General features: G+C 39.6%; 1 protein-coding gene and 1 pseudogene across 1 annotated transcript in view; one reads left to right on the top strand and one right to left on the bottom strand.

Moving 5' to 3' along the window:
* Usp32 (ubiquitin specific peptidase 32) overlaps positions 1–20,974 on the top strand; it is a 137,988-nt gene that overhangs the window by 44,576 nt on the left and 72,438 nt on the right. The window contains exons 3-5 of the mRNA XM_021212704.2: positions 4,237–4,342; positions 6,663–6,781; positions 10,334–10,493. Of these exons, the coding sequence (XP_021068363.1) occupies positions 4,237–4,342; positions 6,663–6,781; positions 10,334–10,493 (385 nt within the window). The remainder of the gene's footprint in view (positions 1–4,236; positions 4,343–6,662; positions 6,782–10,333; positions 10,494–20,974) is intronic.
* On the bottom strand, positions 15,975–16,500 carry LOC110331221 (annotated as a pseudogene).

Below are 20,974 nucleotides of genomic sequence, written 5' to 3'. Positions count from 1 at the left end.
CAATATCTTGTTTTCTCCATCTATGGTGATTGAAAGTTTTACTGAATATAGTAGTCTGGACTGATATTTGTGGTCTCAGAGTCTGCAAGACATCTGGGCCCAGGCCCTCTGGTTTTTAGAGTCTTTGTTGAGAAGTCAGGCACAATTCTGATAGGTCTGCCTAAATATGTTACTTGGCCCTTTTCCCTTATAATTTTTTAATATTCTTTCTTTGTTCTGTCATACAATGTTTTGATTATTATGTAGTGGGAGGATTTTCTTTTCTGGTCTAATCTGTTTGGTGTCTTATAAGCTTCTTTTTATGTATATAGGCATCTCTTAAGGTTGGGGAAATTTTCATCTATGATTTTGTTGTAAATACTTTCTGGGCCTTGTAGCTGGGAATCTTCTTCTCTTCCTATTATTCTTAGGTTTGGTCTTTTCATAGTGTCCTAGATTTCTTGGATGTTTTGTGTCATGAACTTTTTAGATTCAGCATTTTCTTTGACTGCTATAATGATCTCTTCACTCGGGCCTTCTATGCCTGAGATTCTTCAATCTTCTGTATTCTGTTGGTGATGCTTGCCCCTGTAGTTCCTGTTCTTGTCCCTAGGTTGTCCATGTCCAGGATTCCCTCAGTTTATGTTTTCTTTATTGATTCTATTTCCATTTTCAGTTCTTGGACAGTTTTATTCATTTCTGTCACCTATTTGGTTGTATTTTTCTGCATTTATTTTATGTATATGAGTGTTCTATCTAAATGTACCCCTGCATGCTAGACAAGGGCATCAGATCACATTAGAGATGGTTGTGAGCCACCATGTGGTTGCTGGGGATTGAAGTCAGAACCTCTGGAAGAGCAGACAGTGCTCTTAACCACTGAGCCATCTATCCAGCCCCTTCCTGTGTTTCTTTACAAGATTTATTAATTTCCTCTGTTATCTTTATAAGATTGGATGTAGGTGGTCCTTTTCTTGTGCTTCAGCTGTGTTAGGATATCCAGGGCTTGCTGTAGCAGGATAGCTGGGCTCTGGTGGCGCCATATTGCTCTGGCTCTTGTTGATTGTGTTCTTAGCTGTCCTTTAGCCATCAGGTTGTCTCTGGTGATGGCTGGATGTTCCTGATGCCAGCAAGACTCCTCAGGGAGGCAGGTAGAACCTGACAATGGATCTCAGGAAACAGGGCAATGCTCATATTTGCTGGTTGTACCCCAGGTGGACCTGGCGGGTAGGGGATTGGCTGGTTAGGGGTCTAAGGTGAATGCTCCTAGAACTCCCACAGGCCTCCTTGGAGAAACAGGACTCTCCTGGGGTCCCACAAGGCTTCTCTGGATGGCAGGGAGAGCCATGGGCCAGAAAATAGAAGTCTAGGGACAGCAGGAAACTCACCTCTGCTGGCTGTGCCCCATATAGACATGACTGGCTGGGGACTAGTGGAGGGAGAGGTGTAAGCTGGATGTCACCACAGGCTTCCTCTGGTAAGCAGGGAAAGCCATGGGCCAAAAGATGGAGGTCTGGGGACAGCCTGGTACTCACCTCTGCTGACTGTACCTCAGGTAGATCCAACTGGGCAAGGGTTCTAAGCTGGATGTCCCTTGTCCTTTGTCCCCCTCCAATCTACCCCCATCCCTTCCCCCTTCCCCAGCCCCAGGCCTCCTAGGGGGAAGCAAGGACAGCTTTGAGCTTCAGACAATGGTGGTCTGCGGATAGCATGCAACTTACCTCTGCTGGCTGTGCTCCAGGTGGACCCTACTTGTGTTTAATCAGTCTTATAGCAGTGACTTCTAGTACAATCAATAATTGAACTAGAAAATGTGGTGTCACTTCAATTATAAGAAATTAGGATTCCTTCCTGAAGGTATTTATTATGATTAAGAATATTTAATTAAGAGTTCAAAATAAAGATGTTTTCTCCATTTCATTTTTTTATTGAAAATAGATTTTTTGTACAATATATTCTGATCATAGTTTTCCCTCCTTGTCTCTTTCCAGATCCTCTACACCTTCCCACTCTTCAAATTCTATGCCTGCTTATCTGTATTAGGAGAACAAATAGGCAGCTGAGTGGTGGTGGCACACATTTTATTAATCTCAGCATTTGAAAGGCAGAGGCAGGCAGATCTCTGAATTCAAGGCCATCCTGGTCTACAGAGTGTTCCAGGACAGCCAAGGCTACACAGAGAAACTGTCTCAAAAAACAAAACCCATAAGAACATAAAATCTACAACTAGTTTACGAGCAAAGGACCAGTAGGGAGGGAGGGAGGGAGAGAGAGGGGAGAGAGGGGGGGGGAGAGAGAGAGAGAGAGAGAGAGAGAGAGAGAGAGAGAGAGAGAGAGAGAGAAAGAGAGAGAGAAAAGCAAGCCAAACAAAGCATTATGAGACAAACAGTCCAAAATAACCTCTAAAAATACCTTTGAGTTCACATTGTGTTGGTTGTCTACTAAAGGGCATAGGGCTTTCTCTTATAAAAGTATTGTTTGTATACCCAGTGAGATACCCTTGAAGAAACTAATTTTTCCTTTGCAAGCGGTTGCTAACTTGCAAACTCTCGTAGCTTCTTGATTGGGAATGGAAGTTTGTATCTGCTTTCCCATCACAGTGCTGGGACCCCCATCTGGTTTTGGATCTGTGCAGGTCATATGCATATATTCTTTGAGTTTCTATGCACATGTGTGTGGGTGTGGGGGGTGGCATCCTATGGGTACCTTTTGGCCAACTGCCAAAGACTGAGTTCATATGTACATCAGTTCTGTTTTCTCTGCAAGATACTTTTTTCTTTTTATCATCCATTTCCTCTGTCTACTACAATATTTCCAGCCTCCTTTTTTGCAGACTTCTTTGCCCTACTGAGCATTTGGATTATAGACATGGCAATACTATGCTTGGCCCTTGTTCATTTTCCTTGTATGACCACACCATGGCACACATGTGGAAATCAGGAAAACTTAACAGGAGTTGTTTCTCTCCTTTTGCTTTGTGTGTTTCAGGGATTAAACTCAGGTTGTCAGGCTTAGTGATGAGCTCCCTTACCCACTGAATTGTCTCATTGGCCCATAAATAATCTTTGACTATATAAGTTTTAATAATGAATGAGTAATGTAATAATTTTAAGTAATTTGTAGTTATTGTTGATACTGTCCTTTGTGTCTATAGTTTTTATTCTATTATAACTATAGTAATAAATTTCTGTTAGTAAATTTTTTGTAGTTTATTATTCTGAACATTAGGGAATGTTTTTCTTTCTAATCAAAATAATATATGTAGGGCTGGAGAGATGGCTCAGCGGTTAAGAGCACTCACTGACTGCTCTTCCGAAGGTCCCGAGTTCAAATCTCAACAACCACATGGTGGTTCATAACCATCTGTACAGCTACAGTGTACTCATATACAATAAATAAATAAATAAATAAATAAATAAATAAATAAATAAATTTTAAAAAATGTGTAAGTTTAGCCAAAATTAAAGGATACTCTGAAATTGTACAAAGTCTTTATCAAACTATTGCAGCTATTGAAGGAAGTTTTTTTTTTTCTCCTTTGAATCTTGATAAGGATCCAAACTAACTAGTCATTTGTGTCATCCTGTAAAGTGTGTGTATGTAGAGTAGGTGGGTATATCAGCTAAGTGTTGTAATAAGGTGCAAAAGAAGAGAGTGAATTGTTAATGGCATTTTAATCAATGTTTGTTGCAGTTTTTCTCTTAACCCAGCTAGCTCTCAAATAATGGAGACTGGACGAGTATATGTACTTATTAAGCTCTAAGGGCACAACAGCTGAGTAGTGTTACTCCATTTTAATCTATGCTAGTCTGACTACCTCCCAGCCAAAATCTCTAAAATACTTTAATTTTATGGCTTTCTCTGCTTGAGCCTTTGTCTCCTGGTCTCTCCTGCCACCCACCCCCCACCCCCTATGCCTGTCAGGGAGGAAGTCCAGCCTTGTTCTCTCCCCTGCTAAGTAATTAGCTCATCAGCCTCTTATTGGCCAACCAGGTAAGAATTAGGGAGCAATGTTTACACTACATTGAGACAGGTAATTCTCAAAATAAAGATTGCAGCCAGATATGGGGGCAGAGAAATCAGCATTTGAATAACTATACAGGGCACAGTAACATGCCTACACAAAATCATTGTCTCACAAAAATTAATCAGTAGTGTCTGGAGGTGGAGACAAGGTCAGTTTAGTTAAGGATAATAACACCTCATGTTCTTGGTAACTGAAACATCTCTAAGGCTGGCTTTCTCTTGTTTCTTCAGGTGATTTACTGTTCTTTTGGTGGAACATCCAAAGGGCTGCATTTCAATAACTTAATAGTTGGACTCGTCCTCCTTACAAGAGGCAAAGATGAAGAGAAAGCAAAATGTAAGTTCTTTTATCTCACATGATAATAGTATCACATGTGTAGAATAATCAACCTCAAAATATGGAAATTCTAATGGCTTTTTCTCCAAAGATGCAAAGTGACCTGTAAGCACTTGACAATATAGCTAGTCACCAAAGTGAGCTAAAACTATTGTGATACCGTATCATATCTTTAATTAAATGTAATAACTGTACTAACAAATATTTATAAAAATTCTAGTCCTTGATCTATGCTGTTGAAAGTGTAAAATGACAGTGCAACCACTTTAGTTTTTTTGTATTTGGTTTTTTTTCACTTATTTTTCCATTCTGGGAATTAAACTCAGGGCCTGTCTGGATTGATAAATGTCAGTTTTTGCACAATAAAACCTTACTGTAGAAGGAAAGGAAGTAAAGTACTGATCCACGGTTAGCCATAGAGAAGCCTTAAAAATATTTTACTTGAGGGGCTGGAGAGTTGGTTCAACAGTTAAGAGCATGTATATCTAGCTCTTCCCGAGGACCTGAGTTTAATTTCCAACACCCATGTCATGAGGCTTACAACCGCCTATAACTATAGCTCCAGGAGATCTAACATCCTCTTCTAGCCTCTGTAGATACCTGCCTTCCCTTATGCACATATACACATAAATAAAAACAAATACTTTTAAAACATATGTGTATATATTACTGAATAATGGGTGCTATTTAGAGTAGTCCACACATTATGATTATAGTTATGTGATGTTTCTAGAATAAGCAAACCAATAGAGGCAGAATATAGTAGATGAGACTGTCAAGGTACTTGGTGGACAGGGAAATGGAGAATGAATAGCTCCTGGTGGGTATGAGAGTTTGGGTTTATGTTTTGCTTTCCCCTTTCTGTGGTACTGGAGATTGACATGTATGAAAGTGCTTTGCCACTCAGCTACATTGTTAGTAGATTTGAAATTTATTTTTAGGTTGATGAAAATGGTCTGAAATTAGTGGTAATTGTTGTACAGCTATGTACATATACTAAAAATTACTAAACTGTACTAAGGTAGGAGTTTTTAAAAGATTAATTTTTCAGAATGTGACCTTTATCACTAAGGCTGTTAACTTAAAAAAAAATCTGGCTGTGTTTTGTGGTGCATGCCTTTAATTCCAGCAGTGGGAGGCAGAAGCAGAGGCAGGTGGATATCTATGAGTCTGAATCCAGCCTGGTCTATATCATGAGTTCCAGGACAGCCAGGACTACATAGTGAGGTCTTGTCTCAGAAAACTTAAAACACAACAAAACGAAACCCTGGAAAAAACAAACAAACAAACAAACAAAGGAAAGAAAAATATTTGAAGACTTAAACTTAGTAGTCTGTTTTTTCATTACTTTATAAAATCAAAAGTTAATTTAATTCTGTAAATTAGCTATGGTCAGGAAGTATAGGTCCTCCTTTCTGTAAGTTTCATTATGTAGCCTAGATTGGCCTAGATTACTCATGTATCAGCCTTCTGTCTTTGCAGGCTAATGTGGATTTAAAATATAGAGAGCTAACCACATATGTTGACACATACTGTCCTTGCAGCACTGGGGATGCAGGAGAATGGCTGAGCAGAGGCCAGTCTGGGCTTTATAGTGAGACCTAATTTAAAACAACAACAACAACACACAGAACACAATAAAAATAAAACAAATGTTAAGATGGAATTGTTTAGAAGTAGAGTTACTGACACACATCTTTTTCTAGATTTTGACAAATCTAGGCTGGTTACATTTATTTATATACTCATCACATTTTGTAAGAGATCCTGGCCAGGGGCTGGTGGTGCAACCCTTTTATCCCAGCAATCTGGAGGCAAAGGCGGGGAGATCTCTTGAGATGGAGGCTAGAAGCCAGCCTGCTCTAAGGAGTGAGTTCCAAGACAGCCAGGGCTACACAGAGAAATCTTGTCTTGAAAAAATTAAAAAGGGTGAGGGGAGGGAAGGGGGGTGGAGAGAGAGATCCAGATCACATTTCTCCTGTTCTTTGCTAATACTTGGTATTAACCTCATATATGAAAAATACCACACAATTATTTTGAAGATAAATTAAACAGACAGGCATGGTACACACACTTGTAATCACAGCTCTCAGGAAACTGAGGCATGAGTTTTGTGAATTTTAAGACCAGATTGGGTTACATAGTTCTAGCCCAACCAAGACTGCAGAGCAAAAGACCATCTCAGGAGGAAGAAAAGGTAAGTGAAGATGACGACAGCAATATCAAAGTGCACTCATGAAGTGCAATGAATTGTGCCTTTCTCTTCTCTTTAACTGAACTGTACTTGATGTTAAGATTAATTTATTTTTCTCTTTCTCAGATATTTTTAGTCTTTTTTCAAGTGAATCCGGGAGCTATGTTGTACGGGAAGAAATGGAGAGACTGCTTCATGTGGTGGATGGTAAAGTCCCAGATACACTCAGGAAGTGTTTCTCAGAGGTGCACTTAAAGATTTATATTTCATTTCTTTGTGCTGATGAAGTGTTAACACTTTGTGATAAGTGTGGCTATATGGATGCTTATATACAGAGTGTTTATTGGTATTTTTTATTTAATGATTAATGTTTCAAGTCTTTATGTGATGTGTTCAACAAAGAATACTTGTATTATCTAATAGCCCTATAGGAAAATAAACTAGAATAAGGGAACTGGGTATTGATGGGGAGAAGTCAGTTGAGTATTGCTTTTTAAGATAATTCGGAGAATCTGTCAGATAAAGTGAAATTAAAGAGTTCCTGCTTACTATTACGCCTGTGTTTGTGAATTAGAAAGTTCTTGATTTTAGGACCAAAGAGATGGCTCAGTGGCTAAGAGTTCATGTTACTCTTCCAGAGGACCTTAGTTTGATTTTCAGCACCCAGTTGAAGTGGTTCACAACTTCACAGGTGCAGTCAACCTGGTAATTGTACTCTTTGAGGCATCTGCCCTCATATGCACATACTCATATGTGTGCATAATTTAATAACAATAAAACTTAGAAAAAAAAAGAGAGAAACCTCAGTTCAACCATAAAGACTATTAATTGTTTATACTTATAATGCTACACTCTCCCACACAGGTACACTGATACCATTGCAGACTCAGGCCCCTGCAGAGATAATAGGTGTAATGCCACATTAGATCTATCTAGTGTTTCCATGTGTTAGGTGCTAAAGGATAGACTTCCTATATTTTTGGCTCTGATATACTTACTTGAATTTGCTGTAATAGTGTTTTAGCATAAATTGGGTTATACATTGTTTCTTTCTGGTAACAAAAGTTAATGGTCAGAAAAAAGTCTTTGCAAATCAAAGTAATGGATTTTTCACAAAAATAGCAAGTGCATTAATATTCTGTTCTTTTTTCAGAGAAAATAAAATGTTTCATATTTAAATAAGGCTTATTTAGACATTCCTGTTTTGCTGAAGGGAACTATAAGTTTGGCTACCTGTTCCTTAAAAGTATTGGTAATAGCATTTGTATTAGGTAGGGATTAGTGCTATAAGGAAACAAAATAGAATGAGAGGTAGGTGCTGAGTCATCTCTCAAGCACCCTTATAATGACAATATTGGAGTTGTGATTTCTTTGAAAAATACAGAAATGTTATGGGAATATGTTTTCATTTTATCTCATATATGGTGCTGTGGGGCTGCTTTACACCGTCCACAGCAGCTGACTATGATTTGTTCCACAATCTAGTAGAGGTGTGGTTTGCTCCCTGCGGATAGTTTCTGTGGTTATGTGATGTTTGGAATTCTGGGGATTTTTCAGGGATTAGGCCCTAAGAGGCATGGTGGGTTGTTGGTTATTGTTGGTTGCTGTTTGTTAATAGTCATCATAAAAAAGAAACAAGAAAAAGAAATCAGATATCCTGGCAGCAAAGGTCAAACTTGCCCCAAGGAGCTCAACACCCTAATCATCAGAAAGTAGTCTAATAATAGCGCTGCCCCCTTTCCAATCCCTGACTTTACTCTGGGATCTCTTTCCTTTCCTTTCTGTCCTTCTTTCTCTTCTATCTAGTGATGGGGAGAGGTAGTGTAAAATGGGCAAAGTGAGAGGGGGATAAAATACAGGGTGGACAAAAGAACCTACAAGGTTGCCAAAGGCCAGCTACACATCCTTTTTGAGTGTTTACAAATGTTTCATTATATAGCCGTGATTGATTACATGACCATTGGTGGTGAATGTAGCCTTCAGCCTCCTTTCTTCTCCAGTGTTTGGCAGAGGAGCTTAAAATTAATTGTTACTATCAGTTACTAATACTGTAATCAACATTAGTGAAGTTACTTAGTGGCTGTGAGTTTTCACACAGACATTTTATAGAGCTCAAGAATTTTAAGGTGTATGTCAGGGAAAAATGGGGAAAGCCAAGTATAGAATTAATAAAATCATAACTGTCTTTTTAAAAAGCTTATTGTAATAAATGATGCCAGTACTATTTAGACTTATCCCAATATCTTAAGAGTTAACTGTGTAAACGTGTATAAATCTGTGGACTTAATACTTCTTTATTTTTAAACAAATGTGGATAGAGTAAGAATATGATAGAATCCTTAATCTACAACATGTTTATAGTGTCCTCTTGGGTCCCTGTCTCAAATATGAGACAAGGCTGTCAGTATTGACTCCATAGTTTGCATTGCATTGATGCTAAGTGTTCTCAAACTAGTAGGCTAAATAAGCATATGATTGTACTTAGTAGAATCCTACTGAACAATGTAGACATTGTTTTATGTCTTTTAACATTTCTGTTAGGGTTGGACTTGTTAGACCCCTGAATGTCAGTCTTTGTTACATTTCCAATGAGTTTTTTTTTTTTCTTTTTCTCAGAGAAATATCCAGTCTTTATTAAACTTAGGAGCTATTGTCCAAGCAGAGGACTTGATTAGAGAGCAATGCCAACACTTTTTTTCAGCCTAGATAGTTTTCTTCTCTAAAGATTTAGTAAAACAAATACTGTAAAAGATAGGAAGTTGAGAAGAGTATATGAGGAGGGGATTTAGAGGAAGTTAGAGGGGTGAGATAGGGAGGTAAAGATGATCATATTTCATTTCTTAAAAGGAAAGCAAAAAATAGAAATGAATTTGTTTCTTTAGTGGGGGTTGTTGAGACTGAGTCTTGTGTATCTCTGGCTGTCCAAAGACCTGTCCCTGCTGTGTAGACCAGGCTGGCATAGAACTCACAGAGATCCTCCTGCCTGTGCCACCAAGCCTGTCCAAATTGTTTGTTTTTGAACTCTAATTGATGTATGGGATCCTTATTATCTACTCTAGGCAAGACTTCTGAATAACTTTTTAATTGCAAATGAAATTTAATTTAGGTAACTTTAGTTAAAATATACTAATTTAGGTTACAGAGTATTCACAATAAGGGATAAGTGAAAATTTGAACTAATTAAGAACTTTTCTTAAGAATAAGAAAAACAAAGAAAACAAAATAAAAAAACGAAAAACAAAAAAGAATAAGAGAAACAAAATTTTATGACTTATTTTTATTTTATGTGTATGCCTCTTTGCCTACGTGCATATATGTGCTCCACATGTGTTCCCTGGTTCCTGAAAAGCTAAAAGGTTTTGGATCCTCTGAAATTGGAGTTAAGAATATTACGAGCCACTGTGTAGGTGCTTGGCACTGACCCAGAGTCCTGTGCAAGAGCAGCCTGTATTCATAATTATTGAGTCAGTCCTCAAGCACTAGGTTTACTAAAAATTGAAACAAATATAAAGATAGCCTTCAGATTGCAGATATATTGTAACAAATAAAATGTAATTTATAATTAGCAGTTGACTGCTTTAACAAATTGATAATAATTTAAAGTTAGCACATAGATTTTATGCATAGATTTTAACTGAAATGCAGCTGTTTTGTTTTTCAAATAACAGTTTGCTTTCTAAGTATGTGCGTTTTTGTGATGTTATTTTAGTAGCCCTTAGTTTTAGGTCGTAGATGTTCAGGCTCTAAGTACTTGACCCTAAAATTATACTAAAAATCTTTTTTTGTTTCAATTTTAGGGTGAAAAGGTAAACTATGAAAAATTCAGAAATTGGCTTCTTTTAAACAAAGATGCTTTTACCTTCTCTCGCTGGCTGTTGTCTGGGGGTGTATATGTAACCCTCACTGATGACAGTGACACTCCTACTTTCTACCAAACTCTGGCTGGAGTCACACATTGTAAGTAATGAGATTATATTGTTTCCATTCACCTTTAATAATTTGCCTAATAATAACAATATGCTTAAAAAGATGAAAGGGGTTTTGTCACTGCTTTTTTCTTCCAGTAAATAATCAATGAGATGCTGGAGTATGGAAAGTATAGCCCTTTACTAATTATCCTTAATAAAGTTGTATTACTTTCCTGAGCTGTTTGCTGCAGATTACCATGATTTATAAACTGAAACAAGAGAGAACTATAGTATCTAGGAGTTCCACTGGTTGAAGGGACTCCTGGTAGAGGAAGAACTCATCCTTCTCCCTGCCATCAGAAATCCAAAGCATTCCTTCTCTGTTTCTGGTTGTCGTTGTTTGTGCTTTTGGTTTTTCAAGACAGGGTTTCTCTGTGTAGCCCTGTTTGTTCTGGAACTTACTCTGTAGACCAGCCTGGCCTGCCTCTCCCTCCTGAGTGCTGAGATTAAAAGTATGCACCACCATAGCCCAGCTGCCTGGCTTTTTTAAAATATGGTTTCAGGATTTTGAACTCTGGTCCTCATGACTGCAAAGCAAGCATTTCATCAACTTAGGTGTCTGTCCTATCAGGGTTTTTTTGTTGTTGTTGTTTTTGTTTTTTTGTTTTTTGCTTCATCTTTTTTTTATTAGTTTTTTTAATTTATTTTTTATTTTTTGTTGTTGTTTTTTTTGCTTAGAAGGTTTTTTTCTTCTTTGAGCTTTTTTAAATTTTTAATTTTATTTTGGGTGTATGGATGAATGTGTGTATGTGTACCACATATGTACAGAAGCCTGCAAAGGTCAGAAGAGGCATTGGGTTCCCTGGAACCAGAGTTAGAGATGTTTACAAGCCACCACATGGGTGCTGGACACTCAACCTGGGGTCCTCTGTAAGAATAGTAAGCACTCTTAACCACTGAACTATCTCTCTCTGTCCCCTTTCCAAGGTGGTATTATTGTTGTTGTTGTTGTTGTTGTTATTGTTATTCAGTCTAATTGTTACCAGGTCTGCCCTCCCACAGTTCTTCATTCATTCCTCCTCCCCCATCTCCAAGAGGATCTTCCCCTCTCCCCCCCCCCCCCCCCCCCCTCCCCACTCTTGGGGCCAGAAGTCTCTTGAAGATTAGGCACATCTTCTCCAGCTGAGGCCAGACCAGGCAGTCCTCTGCTGTATATATGTCAGAGGCCTTGGGACAGCTCATTTATGCTGCCTGGTTGGTGGCTCAGTGTTTGAGAGAGCACAGGGTTAGTTGAGACTGCTGGTCTTTCTGTGGGGTTGCCCTCTTCCTCAGCTTCTTCCAGCCTTTCCCTAATTCAGCCACAGGGGTCCCCGANTTCAGTCCAATGGTTGGGTGTAAGTATCTGCATCTGTCTCAGTAGCTGCTGTTGGGCCTCTCGGAGGGCAGCCATGCTAGGCTCCTGTCTGTAAGCTCACCATAGCATCAGTAATAGTGTCAGGCCTTGGGTCCTCCCTTGAGATGGATCCCAAGTTGGACCTGTTACTGGACTGCTTTTCCCTCAGTCTCTTCTCCATTTTTGTCCCTGCAATTCTTTTTAGACAGAGACAATTCTGGGTCAGAGTTTTTAGACTGTGGGTTGGCAACCCCATCCCTCCACTTGATGCCCTGTCTTATTACTGGAGGTGGACTCTATAAGTTCCCTCTCCCCACTGTTGGGTATTCGATCTAGGGTCCCTCCCTTTGAGTCCCGAGAGTCTCTCACCTCCCAGGTCTCTGATACTTTCTAGAGGGTCCCCCCACCTGCCACCCCCCCCCCTGAGGTTGCATGTTTCCATTCTGCTGGCCCTCAGGACTTCTCTCCTGCCCCCCCCCCCCCAATACCTGGTCATGTTCCCATTTTCCCCTCCCTTCTCCCACCCAGTTTCCTCCCTCCCTCTGACCCCTGTGACTGCTTTCTTCTTCCTCTCTAGTAGGATTGAGACATCCTCACTTGGGCCCTTCAGCTTGTTCACCTTCTTGAGTTCTGTGGATTGTATCCTAGGTATTCTGTACTTTTTTGGCTAATGTCCACTTATTAGTGAGTACATACTATGAATGTCCTTTTGGGTCTGAGTTACCTCAAATCAGGATGATCTTTTCTAGTTCCATCCATTTGCCTGCAAAACTCTTAATGCCCTCATTCTGTTTGTTTGTTTGTTTCGAGACAGGGTTTCTCTGTATAGCCCAGAATGTCCTGGAACTCAGTTAAGGCTGGCCTCGAACTCAGAAATCCGCCTGCCTTTGCCTCTCAAGTGCTGGGATTAAAGGTGTGTGCCACCACTGCCCAACAATGCCCTCATTCTTAAATAATTTAGCCATTGTTCCATTGTGGGGCATCTGGTTTGTTTCCAGCTTCTATCACAGACAAGGCCACTATGAACATCATGGAGCAAGTGCTCCTGTAGCATGGTGGGGCATATTTTGGGTATATGCCCAAGAGCGGTATAGCTGGGGTCTTCAGGTCGATCTAATTCCAATTTTCTGAGGAACCTCCAGATTGATTTCCAGAGTAGTTGTACCAGTTTGCAATCCCACCAGCAAAGGAATAGTATTTCTCTTCCTCCACATGCTTGCCAACATGTGCTGTCAACCAGAGTTTTTGATCTTAGCCATTCTGATTGGTGTAAGGTGGAATCTCTCAGGGTTGTTTTGAGTTGCATTTCTCTGATCATTAAGGACATTTCTTTTAAGTGCTTCTCAGCTATTCGAGATTCCTGTTACGAATTTTCGGTTTAGCTCTATACCTCAGTTTTTGATTGGGCTATTTGGTTTTTTGGAGGTTAACTTTTTGATTTCTTTATATTTTGGATATTATCCCTCTATCGGATATGGGGTTAGTGAAGATTTTTTTCCCCCAATCTGTAGGTTGTCAATTTGTTCTATTGACTACATTCTTTGCCTTACAAAAGCTTTTCAGTTTCTGCCACCCCCACCCCCACCCCCTGCCACATGCCAGTGCGTTCAAGACTCCTTCCCTCTTTCTGGTCTATTAAAAAATACTATAAAGTATTGTTTTTCCTAGTATTTCCCATGTTTTTATAAGGGAATTTTGGAAGAAAATATGTGCCTACAACATCTTTTTTTGAAATATGTTTTTAAATAAATTAATAAAGAGAGTTTCAGGTTTCCATACAATATGTTTTAAGAACGAATAAGCCTGTTTAGTCATTGATTTCTTTTGAATTGTGGGTTCTAAAATAATTGCCATAGTTTGTGTGAATTTTTGGTCAGTATCATTTATTTTGATTTTTTTTTTTTTTTTTTTTTTTTTTTTTTTTTGATTTTTGAGAAAGGGTTTCTTTGTGTAGCCCTGGCTGTCCTGGAACTTACTTTGTAGACCAGGCTGGCCTCGAACTCAGAAGTCTGCCTGCCTCTGCCTCCCAAGTGCTGGGATTAAAGGCATGTGCCACCACTGCCCGGCTATTTTAAATATTTTTATATCAAAAAAATATTGTTCTTGTTAGCATTTGTCTCACTATAAAATCTGCATGTTCTATTCCCTTGTCATATCTCATATTAGAGACTTCTTTTAATAGGGGAAGGGTGTTCCAGTAACATTAAGACCATAGACTGCCTATTAAACCTGTATCTCATTCACTATCTCTTACTTGTCTGTATTCACTATCCCTTACTTGTACTGACAAGTAAGGCTTGTAGCTATCCTACATAAATCTCAGAGGGCCACTGCTCCTGAGAGCAGGTTGTCTCCTCAGAAATGTTAGAGGACTGTGTTATTATATGAAAATACTTGAATAGTGAGCCTGGCCTTTTCCATAAGTATCTGTTCTGGCATTAAAGAGCTCTTGTAGAGTTGGAGCCTTCTGTGAGGTGAGACTTAATTAGAATGGCCCAAAGTCAGGCCAAATAGTTTAGAATGTTGGGAATATGGTGTGCTGTGGTATTCACAGAAAGAATTGTATTTACAGCTGGATGTAGATGCATTCATGTTGAGCCATTGGAGTGTGAGTTTTGTTATACATTTATTTACCACGTAGAAATAAAAGAAGTATTGAATTTGTTGTCTCTAACTTTCTTTTTTAAAAACATGATCTTTTTTTAATGTGTATTGGTGTTTTCCTGCATGGATGTCTGTGTGAGGGTGTTGGACTCTCTGGACTGGAGTTACAGTTAGGGGCTTTGGTATGGGTGCTGTGAATTGAACTGAGGTTCCCTTGGTGTTCTTAGCTGCTAAGCCATCTCTCCAGCCCTGTTGCTACTTATTGAATCTTTTCCAGAAGTTCAGTTGCCAGTTCTTATATTTGAGGAATTTGTAGTCTCTATTCAGAAAATGAACAGTGTATGTGTGCTAGCAATAAAGCGTGTTTCTAGAAGGTGACCAGTACTATTCCCATCTCTTTCCTTCTAAATATATTTTCCCCCTCCCCCTCCTTTCCTCCCTCCTTCTGTCCCTCCCCCCTCTTAGTCTCTCTCTCTCTCTCTCTCTCTCTCTCTCTCTCTCTCTCTCTCTCTCTCTCTCTCTCTCTCACACACACACACACACACACACACCACATTTTTATTACAAAGGGGGAAATGGATGGGCGTGGTGGCGCTTGCCTTTAATCCCAGCACTTGGGAGGCAGAGGCAGGCGGATTTCTGAGTTCGAGGCCTGCCTGGTCTACAGAGTGAGTTCCAGAACAGCCAGGGCTACACAGAGAAACCCTGTCTCAAAAAACAAAAACAAAAAAAACAAAGGGGGGAATGTATTTTTACAGAGTTAATAAAAAATTTACAAAGTTAAAATCAGTTAATGTAATTTTTCTGTGTTGAATTTTTTTCATTTGATGGATTTATTTTTAACATGTATTAGTGTTTGTGTGTGTGTGTGTGTGTGTGTGTGTGTGTGTAAAACTAATGTATGCCTGGTGTCCAGATATGGGCATTAGAGCCCCTAAGACTGGAGTTACAGATGTGAGCCATCATGTAGGTGCTGGGAATCAAACCCAAGTCCTTTAGAATAACAGCCAGTGTTAACTGCTGAGCTATCTCTCCAACCCCATCTATTTAAACTTCTGTATTAGACACCTATTGTATGTTCAATAATGAGATACATAGAAATGTGAATATAGCTTCTATTGTCATCATTTCTTTCAGGGTCAGATATTTTATATTGCTAATTCATTACTTGAAAGAAAGCTTGGGAGAAGGCTTGGTACTTTAGCTAGTGCTTCTCTAAAGAAAAGAAGACAGTTTCTTTTTTTATAATCATCATACCTAATCATAGAATAACCAGACATATTATTTACAAATAGAGGGGAGAAGTGACATCTCATTTAGATACCAGGTTCCAACTCTTTTGCTTGCTAAAATTTTAGGTTATTTTTTGTTGTGTTCATGACTTAGAATAGTTTTCTTTATGAATTTTTAAAATTAGCATGCAAAGTAATATATGCTTCATTGCAGCATATTCATATTTTTATCTCACTTTTTTTTTTTTTTTTTTGGACCATCAACATCCAAAGCTTTTTTTATTAACAGTAAGATCCAGGGTTAGTTTTTGGAGCCTTGGCTGGCCCTTCGGCCTCTGGCACGCTCAAACTTCCCAACCCTTGGAATGGACATAGGGTTTGGTATAGCTGTGTGGGGTTTCTGGGGCCTTGCCAAAATGTCGGTACACCTCTCGGCCCTTCAGAGGACCAGACAGGGGCACAGTGCCTCGGCCCTTGGGAGTCTCCTGGGCCAGCTGGTCAAAGGTGAGGATCTTACCCCAGCCTTGGATTCGACGTGGGGCCCTGCTGCTCACCCGCAGTGCACACACCTTCAGCTTGGGTACTTTCAGAATCTGCACTTCCCCACAAGGAAGCTTCATCTTTTGGATCATCCAGGACAGGGACAGAGGTGGCCAGTTGGTTTGGCTCATAAACAACCTCTTCAGCACAACCCGATTGAAGGTGGCATTGGTCCGTCTGGCCAAACACCTGTACAGCTTGACCAGCAGCCGCTGGTAGAAGTCCTGGCTCTTGAGCTCCTTGCGACGAAACTTTCAGTCCTTGTTGTGGCAAATGCCAACACCCATGATGGCGCCTCCTGCTCTGCCAGGTCCTTATCTTTCACCTTTACACCTCCCTCCCATCTCTCCTCACTTCTCTCCTTCCTCCTTCCAAATAGCTCATTCCCTACTGCCATGGCAAATGGAAAAATACTGTCTTGTTATTGTTGTAGTTCTGACACAGGGTTTCTCTGTGTAGCCCGGGCTGGTGTGGAATTCACTCTGTAGACCAGGCTGGCCTCAAACTAAAAGATCCACATACCTTTGCTAGGATTAATGGTATATAGCACTATGCCCAGATAGGAAGCAATATTCTTAAGAAGAAGTTTTGTGTTTTAAAAACTAGTTTCCTTTCCAATTACTTTTACAGTATTGTTTCCCTAAGAGGTCATAATGTGGAATGTATTTGCTATTTCCTTAAACTACCTCTGCACAAGTTAGATGGCCCAGCTTGATTCCTGAAATTCTCATCAAGATAGAAGGAGAGAACTGGCTTCATAAAGTTGTCCTGTGTCCTCAAGTGCACACCTTCTACCCCCATGTATACCTATCAATAATAACAATAAAATTAAAGATAAAAAACCTAGGGACTCAGTTGGTAAAGTTCTTGCTGCATAATCATGAATTCAGATACCTACCACCTATGGTAGTGAACGTCTGTAATCCTAGTATTGGCGAGGCAGAGTCAGGAAGATTCCCTAGAGCTCACTGTCTAGTTAATCTTGCTAAATTAAAAAGTTCCAAGTTCATTGAGAGACCATGTCTCAAAACACAAGATAGAGGAGGCTAATGAGATTACTCATTTGGTAAAGTACTTTCTGGACACATGTGGAGACCTGAGGTGGATCCCTGGTGCCCACTGCACAGACAGCTGCTGTGATACAGATCTGTAACTCTGGTGTGTTAGTAGGAGAAGGTAGAGACAAGTGAGTTCCCACTTATCATTTATTACCCAGGCTCGCCAGAAGACTTAACAAAAAGTTTGTCTCACAAAATAAGATGGAGAGCAACAGAGAAAGACACTTGACCTCCACCTCTGGCCTCCACATATCCATACATAGACATAGGCACCTACATGCACAGCTACACACACATGCATATGCCACACACCCAAACACACACAATTATTTAAAATTATCTGGTAGTTTCATATATTTATATTATTTTAATCATTTTGCCACTCCTTCCCAAGTCCTGTGACTCACACCCTCCCTCTCCCATTTGAACCTTTCTTAACAACTCTCCTGCCTACTTTTTAAAAAAAGATTTATTATTTATTATATATACAGCATTCTTCCTGCACGTATGTCTATCTGCAAGCCAGAAGAGGGCATCAGATCCCATTATAGTTGGTTGTGAGCTACCATGTGGTTGCTGAGAATTTAACTTAGAACCTCTGGAAGAGCAACTAGCACTGTTAACCTCTAGCCCATCTCCTGCCTACTTTTTTGTCTGCTTTTTGCCCAATCGTTGAGAGTAAGTGGAAGGTGGAGCAAGGGTAACTTATCTATGGCTGCACCACTGAAGAAATGACTCTTCCTCTGGAAGAACAGCCAGTACTCTTTACCTCAGAGCCATCTGTCCAGCCCCTCAAACATTTTGGCAAATAGTCATAAGGTTGTTGATAGGATATCTGTGGCACTAAGAGCCTAAAAGCTTCCTGTTGTTTCTTATTTGTTTGTTCTATGTTCTTTTCTATAGATGTTGATTCTAACTGTGTCTCTCTTCTATTTGAAAAATGTATTTGGCATTCCTTTTTGTACAGTTCTTTTATTTATTTATTTTTAGATTTATTATAAGTACACTGTAGCTGTCTTCGGACACACCAGAAGAGGGCATCAGATCTCACTACAGCTGGTTGGGAGCCACCATGTGGTTGCTGGGATTTGAACTCAGGACCTCTGGAAGAGCACTCAGTGCTCTTAATCGATGAGCCATCTCTCCAGCCCCTCTGTTATTGTTAAATACTGTGTTGCCTCACAAAGCCCTCATATTTCCTGTAATTTTTAAGAATGATTTTAATAGTTTTGTTGTTATTTTTACTGCTTTGCCTTTTTACTTTTTGCCCCTTTTTATCACAAGATAATTTATCTTATTTTCTTTGCTAAGTTGTAATATTTATCTTGATTTTGTTACTTTTCCCCATTCCTCTACCCAACAAGAGTTTTCTCTGTGTAGCCCTAGCTCTCCAGGAACTCAGAGAAGAGCCTTGAACTGCTTCCTGAGTATTGGGATTGACAGTGTATGCCACCCACGGCCTGGTCTTGAACATTCTTGACCTTCTTCCCTTCCTCCCTCTTTCTGTGCTAGGGCTCTAGCTCAGGGCCTCACATCTGCTAGGCATGTCACATCTCTAAGGCACTCATGAAATTGTTTCATTACCAGTAATTTGATTATATCTTGAATTAGTATGGTTAGGTGTGGGAGATAAGTTCTCACCAAATTTTGAAAAATTTTGGGCTGGAGAGATGGCTTGTCTCAGTAATGAGTTCCAGTCCATCCTGGGCTACATAGTGAAATCCTGTCTCAAAAAACAAAAACAAAAAAGCAAAACAAACAAACAAAAATCCCCAAACGCTTAAGAGACTGAGGCAGGATTATTGTGAGTTTGAGGCCAGATTGCTCCATACCAAGTTTCTGTCTCCAAAGAAAATTTTCAACTATAAATATTTCTAATATTTTCTTCCTGTTTGTTTTGGTTGCTTCATAGTTGTATCTATGTTTGATATTATCTTATAGTCACTTTAGTTCTGATGAGTTACCTGTTTTCTCTTTGTTCTTTCTTAGAATAGTTTCTGTGATCCAGTGCTCATGTTTTCTCATCTCTACCTTTGTCTAGTCCCTAATCTGCTGTCTTATAATGGGTATATTTTAATTTTAAATGTTATTTTTCATCTTTGTTAGTTACAGTTGGTTCATGTTTTATAGTTGCCATTTCTTACCTCAGTATATTTCTTTAATTCTATTTTTGCTTTTGCATTTGGGGAAGGGAGAGGGAGGGGTATTGTTGTTCTTTCTCAAGACAGTTTCTCTGTATAGCCCTGGCTATCCTGGAACTTACTTTGTAGACCAGTCTGTCCTGGAACTCATACATTGACTGAGGCTGATCTCAAACTCAGATATCCACCTGTCTCTACCTCCCAAATGCTGAAATCAAAGATGTACACCACCACTGTCCAGCTAATTCTGGATATACTGTGCGTGTGCGCGGTATGTGTGGAGGTCAAAGGAAAGCTTGTGGGAATTCCTTCCTCTCTTTCCACTATGTGGATTGTGAATCCCCAGATCACATTGAGGTTGTCAGACTTGGTGGTAAGCTCCTTTACCTGCTGAGCCATCTGCTGGCCCTCTTTCATGTTTTTTTACCCAATGCTAGACATTGTGGATGCTGTGTGGTACCTCCCCAGCTGCCTACAACTCTGGAAGTTTTTCTTTGAGTTCCTAGGCAAGCTTCAGCGCAAATTAGCTGCCAAAACAACATGCAGTTGTACAGGTTTCTGGAATTCTATGCATAACTTTTTTCTATCACTTTCTCCTCCAACTTTTCAGCTACTTCAACCTCCCTGCAGTGACCTCCATTGGTATTTCTGAATTGAGACTCCTTACCTTTTGCCTCCTTGAAGATTTAGGCACAGGCAAAAGCAAGACAGTAGACATGCTCACCTGATAGTAGCTTCTTGATCTCAGGATCAAAGTCCTGCGTTACTTGTTCTCCAGTTTCTGTGACTGCTTGATTTATATAGTTGTATAAATAGTTTCTAGCCAGGACAAGTCTGATGCCAGTTGCTGTTTCATTATGCCCCAAAGGGGACAGTCCCAGAATTATATTTTAGTATGATAACTTTGAGAATAAAATACCTTCATGCTTCCTAAATTTTACTTTAATTGCTTGGGAGGGAGACAGAAACTTTTAAAATGATCATTCACCAGGAGTGATAGCACATGCCTTTAATCCCAGCATTTGGGAAGGAGAGGCAGGCAGGTGTCTCTGAGTTTGAGGCCATCCTGCTCTACAAAGGGAGTTCCAGGACAGCCAGGGCTGTTATACAGAAAGATCCTATCTCAAAAAGCCAAAAGGCCAAAAAAAGGAAAAAGTAACCAGGTTTGGAGTTTGTCTCTGTTCATATTCATCCTTTCATGATTTTACTGTTTGCTATCATGCATATTAGCTGTGTGAATTAAATCTGGGCCTTGCTCTTCTTATAGTTACTATCTAACCAGGAGAGAAGATAATGCATACAAAATTTAAATCTTAAGATGTTGGTTGAAAATGACTAGAATAAATTAGTAAGTAGTATATGATTTTAGATTTTAGCAGTCTGCTTAATGGGAAATTGTAGTTTCTTTTTCTCTGAGTTTTAGTCTCTTGCTTTTGTTATTTTTATTTCATTTTCTTAAAAATTTTACTCGGGAGGCAGAGGCAGGTGGATTTCTGAGTTCGAGGCCAGCCTGGTCTACAGAGTGAGTTCCAGGACAGCCAGGGCTATACAGAGAAACCCTG

This window comes from Mus pahari, chromosome 14, assembly GCF_900095145.1.
Source record: "Mus pahari chromosome 14, PAHARI_EIJ_v1.1, whole genome shotgun sequence".
Classification (NCBI taxonomy): Eukaryota; Metazoa; Chordata; class Mammalia; order Rodentia; family Muridae; genus Mus; species Mus pahari.
The sequence above is the reverse complement of the archived record's forward strand: the minus strand, read 5'-3'. Positions and strand labels throughout refer to the sequence as shown.